This window comes from Trachurus japonicus, chromosome 10 (genome assembly GCF_045865225.1).
Source record: "Trachurus japonicus isolate A0001 chromosome 10, Traja_1.0".
Lineage (NCBI taxonomy): Eukaryota > Metazoa > Chordata > Actinopteri > Carangiformes > Carangidae > Trachurus > Trachurus japonicus.
Window position 1 is genome coordinate 26,242,187 of NC_140916.1, and position 12,802 is coordinate 26,254,988.

At 42.8% G+C, this 12,802-nt stretch overlaps 2 protein-coding genes across 2 annotated transcripts; one reads left to right on the forward strand and one right to left on the reverse strand.

The window, feature by feature from the left end:
* LOC146980159 (integral membrane protein 2A-like) lies at positions 1–5,971 on the forward strand. Its single transcript, XM_085788424.1, has 6 exons — positions 1–178; positions 531–668; positions 2,281–2,466; positions 2,569–2,679; positions 4,069–4,213; positions 4,671–5,971. Exons 1-6 carry the CDS (start codon positions 107–109, stop codon positions 4,763–4,765), a joined length of 747 nt encoding a protein of 248 aa, XP_085644550.1. The 5' UTR covers positions 1–106; the 3' UTR covers positions 4,766–5,971.
* A 99-nt stretch (positions 5,972–6,070) lies between these two features.
* On the reverse strand, positions 6,071–12,272 carry gpr174 (G protein-coupled receptor 174). Its single transcript, XM_085788423.1, has 4 exons — positions 11,971–12,272; positions 11,538–11,706; positions 9,157–9,625; positions 6,071–7,286 (listed from the first exon to the last, which is right to left on the reverse strand). Exons 3-4 carry the CDS (start codon positions 9,355–9,357, stop codon positions 6,489–6,491), a joined length of 999 nt encoding a protein of 332 aa, XP_085644549.1. The 5' UTR covers positions 9,358–9,625; positions 11,538–11,706; positions 11,971–12,272; the 3' UTR covers positions 6,071–6,488.
* Positions 12,273–12,802: the final 530 nt, after the last annotated feature.

Consider the following 12,802-nt stretch of genomic DNA (forward strand, 5'->3'; position numbering starts at 1 on the left):
ACAGTGCGGAGCTGCGGAGGAGAAACGGAGCTCGCATCGCACCGACATCCTCTCTTTGCTTTTGAGTTAGCACAACAACCCTGAGGTCTGAGGTCTTCACACCACCATGGTCAAGATCGCTTTCAACTCGGCTCTAGCGCAGAAGGCGCTGGGCAAGGATGCGACGGCCGTTGAGAAGGTGAGCCCGGTGTGCAGATTGTTATTTTAGCCTGGTGGCAGGCCTGCACCGGCCACCCACTGTTAGCTCGGACTCTCCCCATGCACATTTGCACAGGGTCTGTTTGCATGCTCGTGCATAATGCTAATGTAGGATTTAATGGGTTGCAATGTTTTCGTATAATGCACAGAAGGTCATATTGCACCTGAACTGATGCAGCACCCAAGTAGGACCGCCCATCTCCTCAACAGCTGTCCTGCACAGGGCAGACACTGAATGGGATTAAAATATTAAAGAGTCACAGCGCTATGCAATACTGCACTGCAATATTATAGGTAACATCTATATGTTCTCTCTCTCTCTGTCTCTGTAGGATCCTGAGCTGGGCTCTGCTCCAGTGAGTATCGTGGGCTCCACAGGTCGCTGTCTGCTCACCCTGTTGGGAATCGCCTTCATCCTCAGCGGGCTCATCGTGGGGGGAGCGTGTCTCTATCGCTATTTCACCCCAAAGGTAGTTTTTGTGCGAGCTTCTGTTTGTGTGTGTTGCATCATTATAAATTCTATCATACTTATTTCAGATTACATGAGCAGTGACCTAACCATAACCCTGAGAAATTGAATAGATGTGTCTTATCAAACAGCCACACTCACATTGACCCTTATACTGGTTACGCAGTTATGCAATTAGAACTTCTCAGGCCAGGCTGCATATTAATTTAAATTGGCTATGTCACCATCACATACATAATATAATATAATATAATATAATAACCCACACAATAAACACAAACACTAATGGGATTAATAAACCAGATTTTACCATTCAATAAAACAGCAGGTTGGAAACTTTAAATGCCATGAGTTCAGTTCCAGCTATGGACCATTGTTGCATGTCATATCTCCCTCTCTTGCTTTGTGTTCCCAGTCTCTATCTTCACTGTCTAATACAGACCGAATGCTAGAACACAATCTTTCAAAAACATCGCTGTGACTGGAGACGTGCAGTTGGGGAGAGGAGGGGGCATGTTATTTAAGTTTTTGGCAGAATCATTAAGGCCATCGGTGGCTGCTGATGGGACACTCTTGCTCTGGAAGGAAACAAAGAGTGCTGACTCTTGCCTGCTTCCATCCTCAGGGAAAGTGCAGACTTCACCTATTTGAATTTTGCTGTGTTGTCACTGGGAGGCTCTCACATTCACCGTGGTTTGTCTGTGTGCCCACAGGGTTTTTTCTCTCATGCAAATGAGGCAAAGCCTAACATATCTTATTAAACTATTCATACAGTGCATCAACACCTCTTAGATAAAATGAAATTCAACTTTGTTAGAGGATTCATCTGCCGCCCGCATTTAATATGCTGAATACTTAAAGGTCATAGCTACAACTTTTTCATCAAAAGGATACATTTTTACTTCTGCTTTAACTTAATACTTATTATTTATACTGAACATTCTTCTTATACTTTACACTGTAACCTCACATCTAAACTCTAAGGTTAAATGTTTTGCCATAAAAGTAACATATTAATTGTTTACACAATGATGGACATCACACATTGCAAAACAACTACCTTCAACACAGTGGTTGCTTCATCAACACTGCTTCTTCAGATCATGTCCTGTCTATTTCCCATGTCATGTTTGAGCCCTGCTGCTTGTGATGAATCTCTCCTGAAGCCCACCATGTGCTCTGGCTCCCCCTGGCAGCCACAAGCTGCTGCTGTAGAGATGACGCTCCACATTTTGTTTCTGTGTAAGGCTGTGCCGTTTACAGAGAATACCAAGAGCACGCAGGTACACACTGCAGAGAAACCACCGATTGCATCGATGTTGGTACTTGTGGTTGAAGAGTCTGAAACCTGCGTGTACCTCTGTGTATCAGTAACAAGTTGTTGGCAACTGTTGTTTTTGTTCTCGTGAGCATCTGACCAAATGCAACCATAAACTGCGTATTAATAGTTTGGGTTTTAGGTGAGGTTTTTTTTAAGGTTAAACTATAAAAAGATGAGGTGTAGAAAGTGATTGGCAGTAAAAGAAGTAGATTAACAGATTTGATGAATAAACAAGCCTTCAGATTCTGTCACAGTAATTGACTTTGCTCTGACTCTGGTACGTCTCTTTCAGAGGCTGTATCACGGTGCGATGCAGTTCAGCGATGTGTCCCCCGGAGGCGGAGGAGAGAGCCAGCCCTACTATCTGCCACTTGTGGAGGAGGAAGTGGAAATCTCCGACAGCATGGCTGTCATCAGTGTCCCCCCTCCCCGCTTCAGACCTGGAGACCCTGCATACATCCTCCACGACTTCAACAGGGTGAGGATAAGGAAAAAATCACATCAAATACCGTCTATACATTACTACAAATACTCCTGGTAATGTGGTTTCCTGATTACTGTGTGTGTGTGTTTTAAGTAGAGGCTGACAGCGTATCTGGACCTGACTCTGAAGACCTGCTTTGTGATTCCTCTCAACACCTCAGTAGTGCTCCCCAGTCAGGACCTCATCGATCTCTTCTCACAGCTGATGGTGAGTACAGTAGCGATGAGCTCGTGTCCTCAGGGTGCTGACAGGATCTGAGGATGCAGCTGCCAATGTGAGAAATGTAGTTTGGAAGATATTAGATCAACTACAATCACACTGTACTCTCAAGTTCATGCATGAGCTCTAATGTTAAGGATTAGATATTATAAGGGATTTGGAATAATTCTTGTACTTCTGTTCTTTTCCCCTTTTAATTGTCTTTATGAAAAGTGTATCACTAGAATATTAACTAAATCTGTATTAGAGAATTTTAAATGCAATTTTTGAAGAAGTGTTCTTTGCTAAATCTTGGGCTACAGTTGTGTCCCAGGTCCATACTACACATGCTAACAGTATGATCTGATATTTAAGTAGGTAGGATGTGAATCAAACTCTGGAAAAATTTGATTCGTCATTCATCACCGCCCACGATTTTATTGTTTTTCCACTGGAAGCCCACTCTTGGTGTGTTACATTGTCAGAGAATAATGTGTGAAACGGCACACTCAAATCTGTTGTGATTTTGTAGTATGAACATACTATTACTGGTGCTGGCTTCAGTATTGAGCCTGCAGCCGGGAACTGGTCCACTGGTCCACAGCCATGTTAGCAGCTGCAGCTGTGTGAGGCCTCATGTAGACATGGTGGTGCCTAGGGCTCAATGCTATAGTCAGCATGCTAACATGTGATTGTTTGCAGTAAACAGAGGAACTTCATTAGACCAACATGACTTTGCTTGTGACCTTCATTAAGGTCACCACAGTACAGTACATATCCCTAGGAAGTAAGTTTGTTATGACCCTGATGAAGCTAAAAACTTTTGTTCTTCTGTTTGCTGCATGTGATGCTGGACCTTTGACTTCTCTGAACCTTTTCCATTCTCCATGCAGTTTCGATGTAGGTTAGAAACCTCACTTCTGCACCACTATTAAGTTAACGCGTTTGATATTTGTGAATTAGCACTGAACGCTGAGCCAGTCCCAGGTGACACAGTCGGCAGTCACACGGGGACACAACTCACACAGCCCAAGGAAGAACATGCACGTGTTGTGTACTGTACTCAGGCCCGGGTGTTAACCGCTTTGTTACAATGCCTCCGCCTTAAAGTTGTCACCAGGCTGGGTCAGTTAACCTGTGGTTGTGTTAAAAGTGCTGTCATGTACGTAATAAGGTTCATGTAGAGTGTTTTCACTCTGAGGTGTTCAGCGTGATATGTAAAAACAATGTGGCGTGACAGTGTCTGACAAAATGCAGAAGTTTTGGGATGACTCATTACCCTGTCCTTTTCACTTAGGGTTTTCACACCTCAAGTCATGTCTGCCTAGCTGCTTTCTCTTTTTAAAGTCACTTAAAATTGTGGTGCGGTTTCTTCATGGTGCGTCCTCTGTTTCCCAGTCTGGCTCTTATCGCAGCTACCTGGTGCAGGAGGATCTGGTGGTGACTGAGCGTATCGATGACATCAAACCTCTTGGCTTCTACATCCGTCAGCTGTGTAATGGAAAGGAAACGTACAGAATGCAGCGTCGTGCCAGCCTGCCAGGTATGGATGTAGTTCACAACCAAATCACATGGCATTTGGCACATCTCTTTTTAACATAACAGCCTCTGGAGGACATTTCAGACAGCAGTAGTTGACTTAATCCCAGTCCATTAAAATGATATCCATTATTAAACAAGCCACACTCAGTTTAGTTCATTTGAAATGAGCTACAAAGATCGTTTGCGCCTGGGTTCACTTGTTAATGCCCCCTTCAAAGTCATTTGAATTACAGCATGTGAACCAGTGGTGTATTTATAGTCTGTTGAGTAAGAGAGGAGTATTGAACTCACAACTGGCGCTACGGCTGTGACTAATAACGGCCTCTCAGCCACATTAACACACATGTTGTCTCAGTCACACAGCTTTCTAGTACTTAAATTGCAGTTCAACTTTAAAAAGGTGTTGAAAATGCATCTTCCATATTTAGGACTAATGGTTGTTGCATCTCGTCTATCAGGTGGAGGCATCCACAAGCGCTCTGCCGAGAAGTGTTTCACCATCCGCCACTTTGAGAACAAGTTTGTGACGGAGACCCGGATCTGCAAGGCTTGATGGTAAAGCATGAGCACAGGTGAAAGAGAGAGAGAGAGAGTGACAGCGATGATAGGAGGAGTGGGCACAGGAGAGAACAACTTTCAACAGAAAGTTACTTTTGTATAAAACTCTAACCCCAGTTTTTGCCTCCCCTGCTTTAACCCAAGTGATAAATAAAGTTAAGTTACAGCGTTATAGCCTGATCACCCTCCCCTGCTTTCTTCCCCTGAACAGGTAACTGTAAGCTCCCTCGCTCAAGTATTCACTAGTAGATAGTCCTGTACTGCTAACCAGCGTCAGCCTGCTAACTAGGGATAGAACTAAGTTGTATTTGTTCTCTTGGTTTTTGTTCTGTTGCTGTTGCTCCCTGCAGACTAAATCTTATTGTTGTTACTGTGTTACAACATCTGGTCGCCTCCAGACCTGAGTTGCAAGTCATTCTACTGAATATTCTCGTGATACTGAGAAGTAATTCATATCAGACCTGCCTTCTGTGTGTCAGCCTACTGTTCCCACTCTTAACAGGGTTTATAGAGAAGCCTTGATGTTAACAGTGTTTTCTAGCACTAGTCACCCTGGAGAGTTTTGGTACTGTACAGTTACAGTGCACCTGTAACATGTTTGTTGATGCTTTTTTTAAAGATGGTGTAAGAGATGCACAGAGCTCCCAGTCTCTACTTTGTAGATATTTCCCAGAGGCCTCTGCTGTCCCAGTGTATGATGATTTTATGTAAAGCTAAAGGTGAACAGCCCAGCAACCTCTACAACCAGTGTATGTGTTTGTGTAAAAACCTCATTTTGTGTCAATGAACTTGAAGGATGGTTGAAGAGCAGAATGAGTGTATAAGCTAAAGGGAATTTTCACCAACTTTTACACTTGTTATTGAAATCTTATTTATAAATTTGTCATCCCATAACATGGAGTTATCTTGACCCAGACCATAAGAATGAAGTTCCTGTAAGTTGAGTATCTTCTTTTGACTACAACACTATACGACTGAAATTCTCACAGGAACTAATTATCTGCACATGTTTTTTTATTTGATTTTGAGAGGGCCTGAAGAAAAGGCTTGAGTGAGTAAAATGGCTTTTTTTTGCCAAATAAAGTCACTTTCAAAGATTTCCCACGCAATGTCTGCACAAAGAGAGACAATCAGACAGGAAGTTTGCTTGTACAAATGTGTTTCTGTCTCAGCTTTTTAACTGATTACCACAGTAGAAGATTAGATCAAAAACAAAACAATGTTGTGTGCAGCTACTGAACTGAACTGAACTTTGTTGTTGAATAAAGTTGCATTTCTTTACCTACTGAATATCTCTGTGGTTTTCTCTTTATAGCACCAGTGAAAGCAGTGCTTCAGACAGCCAACCGTTGTCCCTTTATCATCCTCTGGTAGCTATTAGTGTATCATAAAACTGCATCTAAATGACAAATTTAGCTGACTAGGAGTTTCCTGTATTCTGTGTTTCCTCATAACTCTTCAGTGATGTTGGCACTCATGGTGAGTCCATGCTTCATAACAGGAACAGCTCACTCTTCACCAGGGCTGTACGAATTTAGAACAGGTTTTTATTGAAAAATAAATAGAAAAAAAAACACAGTTTAAAACTCTCCCATATTTTCACAGACTAGTTTGTAAAGTATATTCCCATAGCTTTTAGGAATGCATCAAATGTCTGTCCAGGTTTAGTGGTTGAGATAAAACAGTGTGTCCTTCTAGAAGAGAGATTAGACTGTAGACTAGTCTTCCTCTGCCTCCTCTCCTCCAGTTATGCAGGACAGACGCCTGCTGAAGGTGATGCTCTCCGGTATCTCTGGCTTGCTCAGCCGCCTCCAGAACTCATCGGTTGTGAAATAGTACATGAGTGGGTCCAGGCTGCAGTTCAGGCTGGCCAGGCAGAGTGTGACGGGGTGACATCGAAGAATCAGGTTCCTGAAGGAGCAGCTGCTCACAACATTGGCTTTGACCAAGAAGTCCAGGGGCATAGTGATATGGTAAGGAACAAAGCACAGTAAGAAGACCACAGCACAGCTTAGCACCATCCGTAACGCCCTCCGCTTCTCCCCTCGGTCATGAACGGCCCCTGCCGTCCGGTCCCGAAGGCTGCCAGCTGTCAGACAGGCGCAGGCTATGACCAGGACGAGGGGGATGATGAAGCCCACCAGCTCAGCTACGATCAGGAGGGCCCAGGCTACTGGGGTGCTGACGTCCCTCATGGGCAGCTCTGAGAAACACACCGGGTTGGTGTCATTGTTTTTATCAGGTCTGTTGTTCCTCAGCAGAGGGAACGGCAGACAGCCCAGGAACACAACAATCCAGCCACTGAAGCAGGTGAGCCAGTCCCTCTTACGCCTGGACGAGTTGTACCTCAGCGGACGCATGATGAGCTCACAGCGACGCACAGTGACGCACACCAGGAAGTAGATGGAGGCGTACATGTTAACATACTTGAGATAGAAGCAGATCATGCAGAGGGGCTGGCCAAAGGGCCAGGTGTTGTTCAGGTAATAGTAGATCCGCAGAGGCAGAGAGAGGACCTGAGGAGAGCAGAGAGAGTGAGCAAGGCTGGAGAAGAAGAAGAACACACTGCTGTCCTTTTTTAAAACAACAGCAAGATAAAAACAATTTGATTAAGGAATAATTAAAGTCTGCCTTTGTTAAATCATGTGTGCCATGGCTACTGACCTGCGTAACAAATATCAGCTTTGAGTGAACTCTATGAAGCATTTTTTCAGTTTCACCACAGTGAGGGATTTTGGGTTGTTTATGTCATGTTAGATAACCCCGTCACCCACAACTCCCCAAACTTGTCACGGACATTTCCCATCACTTTTGACACTTAACATAGTTGGAGTGATGACAATATAGTAATATCTCAATTCAAATTCGTCAACACAATATGCTCAATCACTAAGTGGTTTATAATAGTACCTTAGTTATAAAGCTGTAGAAAGACATTTAAAGACAAAGTCTTGATTATTATACAATTAACACCTACATTACAAAGCATCCTGACCAGTGTGTGAATAAGTACACAGTTGTCAGAATGTTTTATAATATTGTAGCTATTAATTATATGCATGTTTTTTTTCATTACACGGTATAATACATTGTTTTGCTTATTTAAGGTATATTTCTGTATTTGCTATTTGTTTTGTTCTTTCCATCTCTGTATTTTGGCTGTGAAGCACATTGAGTTGCCTCTGGTAGAAAATGTGCTATATATCTTCTTCAATTATTGTAATTATTTGTATTTGTGAAGTAGCCTACTTGTTTTCTTAGTCAGTATGCAATGCTTCATCTCAACAACTGATTGAATCAGACCTGTGAGAAATCTAGTAAACACACCTTGAGTTTCTTTTCAAACCAATGCCATGTGCCAAGTTGTAAATATCTTGTTTTGTGATGATCTATTAGCTGACTGATGTTTTCTAAAAATGTAAACATGTGTCGATGTCTTTGTTTTTAGGTTATCCTGTGTAGTCAACCATTCACTTACTATTAATGTAACAGTTATAAATGCTTTATAGGGGAATTTAATGTTGTTTACACCTACATTAATAAAACACAGTGTCTGCTTACAGCTGTGTTATGCATGTCATTATGCTCATTAATGCTAATTTGGGGGAGGGGAAAGATGGATTAATCAGTATGAAAATGATTATTACTTCTAGTTGAATTAGGGTGATGAGATGAGACAAACAGATGGAGACACGTAAACAAGTTGTTGTTTTCAAAATTTGGGGCAAAGTTCAGACGTTTTTTGTTGAGGTCGGTCTGGTAAAGGTCCCCATGACATGTCGACCCCTCTCTGTGCGTCATCATCGCTGCACCTAAACCTTCCTGCATTATTGCATTCATATTACAGTCACGTTGGTGGGTTTGCTTTGCCTTCCTACGCAGCAGATTTGCACTTCTCTTGGTTTTTATTCTGGTCTCATCTTCCACAGTTCCCCTTAACTGGCATTTTTTCATGTCTTCTACTGGCGTGTGAATCTAACCACGTGAGCAGTGGTATGGTTGATGGTTGTTGAATGTAGCCACGAGCGTCAGATGAGTCAAAACATCTCTAACTTTATGACAATTCTTGACTTACAAGTCTTTTTCATTTAGAATGGTGCCCATGGTGCCCAAAGTTTAGCACACGTCACAATTACACTTTTATTATATCTATTTATATATATATTTATTTAATTTTATTATTAAATATTCAATTTAAATTCAATTAACTTAATTTTTTTGGCTGATTGTATGGAGTGACAGAGCATTAACATTTGGTCAGGTTAACTTTTGATGGTTAAAGAGTTTGTCTTTACCTTTAACCTTTACACTTTTGTGTGTTAATACTTCAGAAAACGTAATAAAACTATCAAATATGGATGAGAAAAGACACAGAAGGGTTTTTACCTGCAGCAGATCAGCCACAGCGAGGTTCATCATGAACACCACAGCCTTCTTGGTTTCTTTGACATAGACCCTGAACACCCAGAGCGCCAGCACATTACAGAGCAGGCCAGGTGCTAAGATCACGCTGTACACCACTGCATACACATGGTGCTGATAGGTCCGCACATCTTCATCGTTACAGCTTTGGTTCCCAATGTTCATCTTAAGCCAAACGCTGTTTTCTGTTAGGTGTTAAAACAAGCTGCCTTGTGGATAAACAGGAAGCTTGTATCAGGGAATCTGCTTGTGTTCTGCAGATGGGTTTGATTGAGCATCCATGATGTCCATTATGGTGAAGAGGAGTTCATGCTGTGACCTCCGCCACTAGAGTCCTGGTCTCTGCAGCATCCCGGAGAAATGATCGACGTCTTATGGTAAAGCCTGTGAAGTTGGTTTTTCAGGTCACTATCAATCCCAAGAGTATGGCATCCTGGTAGAGGGGAGAAAAGTATTTTAATTTATTCTTGTAGGATGTGTAACATACTAAACACCACCAAAAGCAGAAAGGGGGAAAATGCTTGTCTTCCTCTAGCTGTTGCATCAAAAAGACGCGTGTCTCTGTGGGTTTCCTCCCACACTCTAAAAACAAGGTTAGATTAAGCGGAAATTCTCAGTTACTCTGAACTGTGACAAACTGACCCCCTGCCCTGCATCATACTTTACAGCATAGAGTGACACACGCCCACGCACAAAATCACACTCACACACACACTCAATGTGTACATGAGACTAATCAACCATTGCTGCAGCTTGTTGCACCATGTTTTTAGTAGTGCATATAAAATTATCATTTGTTTGTGATAGCAGATGCAATATGCAAACCCACAGAGTTGATAGCTCAATCTCCCACATACTGTTCATTGTGTAGCATTTCCACCTGCAGCAAGGCCTACAATAAGCCAGTGTGAAACTTCTCAGAGCGGCGCGTCAGTGAAACCTGCGTGGTATGCAAGTCAGACCCAGCGCTTAACAGGTCAGGCAAAGACAGGCCTGCCTTTACTGAACATGAGGAACAACCCCTTTTGTGGTGAACCGATACATGGTGTTTTCACACATCCAACAGCACAAAGTGAAACTAATTTCAGAACATATAGATGTTTTAGTAAGCGCAAGCGACAATGTGCTTGACTACGAAGGGGAATACACAGTAATGCCAGGAACTGAACCACCAGCTTGTTAGATGTGTTAACACCCACAGCTATAAAGCAAATGTACACTGGTTTATGAAAAGTTTTTTTCTAAATGAAGCAATGAAGAATACACAACATGAGCTATGAAGATTGTTCTGACACCTTTAGTATCTGATCTGACTTTGTCTAAAGTGATCATGAAGCCAAGCAAATAGAGTCAGCTGTTTCATTGTTTCATTGTTTTGTGTTTCACTGTTCTCCTACGCAAACAGAATTTTTACAGATAACACTTGATGATTTGAATTGATGATTTTATTAATCGCATTGGGGTAGGCCCCTCTCAGAAATGTCACAATATAAATTTGAGGCCGAGCGAGACGATTGATGGGTTAGGAAAGGAAAAAAAATCAGTTCCTGCAGCAAAAATGTTCCATTTGTTTTGTAGATTTTTTCTCCATGCAGGCTGATGAGATGTTTCGAAGGGGTTTCTCTCCCCCACTCGCCCTTATACAAGTATGACGCATGGCAGATTACATGCTAAAACGGTTGTTAACCATTGTTTTGTTTTTTTAATCCTTTACTATGTTTGTTACGAAAAAACTTTAACTTCTTTTTTGAGAAATTAATCAGAACAGTAATATGAAAGAAGTGGTGTAAATGTGGAAAGTACAGTATCGTTCTTTAACATCGTAGATGTACTTCCCACCACTTTCCCAGCAAGGTCATCAACACGCAGAGGAATTTTGGATATAAAGAGGGGATTTGGACGCAGTACAGCTCTGCTTTAAGACACATAAACTCTTCCACAACTCTCTGGCCTCTGCCTCTGCTCTCTGGCTGCCTTTTATCCCCCTTCACAGCACTCAGAAAACTCCCAGTGGACCCCCAGGCCCCCAGTCTTCCTTTCAGCTCCATTCAACTCTAACCTAACAGTATTTTCTGGTGTCAGTCTCTTTTCTGTGGAACCACACGTATAGTTATAGGTATGATCTCAGAGGAGCTCTAAGTGAAGATCAATCTGTTAGACTCTCATTTCCTCTTTGTGGTTCTTTAAAGTGGACTTATATGAACAATCCATCAAGACCCGCCCATCTATACTGTTCAGTCATCATCACACAGTGACAGAAGCCATGTCATGTGTTGTCATTGATTTTTGGATTGTGAATTGTTTGAGCTATACTGTATGAAACGAAAAAACAGATGATCCCCTACCTTAGGATTCAGAAGTATGAGTCCTCGGATCTCGCCAGTGGAAACACATTATTTGATCCGCTGTGATTCATCTCTCCGTGGGTTGTTGGTGTGTTACAGCTTTTCCATCTGGCCTCGTGTATCAGCACCAAAAATGTTGTCTGTGGGCACCCAGGACCCTCAAGGTGTGCTGCTCCAACACACAAAACATGCCATCATCCCTCCCCATCTCAGATACCGTACCCTCACATGAACACATGGGGAGCACACAGGCCTACACACACACAAACACACACACAGACACACACTACATTACAGACATTCCACACACTGGAGAAACACACGAGATCCCCATGAGGTAAATGACTCCACACCAGAAACATCCAGCCTCTCACACAAAAGCCAAACACTTACGTTTTTTCTAAAAGAATTCACAAGACTGACATTATCTCACCTCTGTTAGAGTCGAAGCTGCATCGCATCAAAAAGCAGAAGGGTGAAGCATCAGCCAACACACATGCCATCCCCCTCCCTCTTCCCCCTCTCACCCTGTTCAGTTCACAGTCCCGCCCTCTCTCTCTCTCTCACTCTCTCGCTCTCTCTCACTCTCTGTCTCCCACTTTATCTGTCGCTCTCCCACATAAATGGTTTCTTATGTCTTTTTGTGCTATATTGTTATTTCCTGTTTTGATTCTCACTGTGTTCTTTCTCTGCGTCCGTCTGCCCCTCTCTCCCTCTGTGTCTCTCTGCTCTACTGAGGCTTGTAACACACACAGGGCTTCCTGTGAGTGCAGGGGTGTGGTTTGCGAGAATATTTGACACCATAACTTCTGCTATTATGCTCATCACCACAGCTCTCTTTACTGCACCATGACTATCTGCCTCGTGTGTCGTTCTTCAAAACATTACAACCAGCCAGGACTCGGTGCTATAGAGTCAGTATTGAAATTAGAAACAGGGAAGAGTTTTGGGTGTTTTTGGCCTGTTCGAAACTGCTTTTGGTTTCTTGTTCCCACATATTTAACAACATGATATTTTCAGTATCAGATCAACTTTGATGCATTGTGTGCGTGACAGGAAAATAGATAGAAAGTGGGCACGTTTTGGCGCATGAGTCAGACACCTGGCAGTTATTGTAAAGGTGGGCTGTATGTGGGCTGGCGGTGGCCTCAAAGTTGGCTCAGACTCGGGCTTAGCAGATGCAGGAGGAGGGGAGTGGGTGGAAGATGGGGTGGTGTGGGGGGGCGAGTGAGAGGGGTAGGAGGGTTTCAGTTCAAAAGTCGACC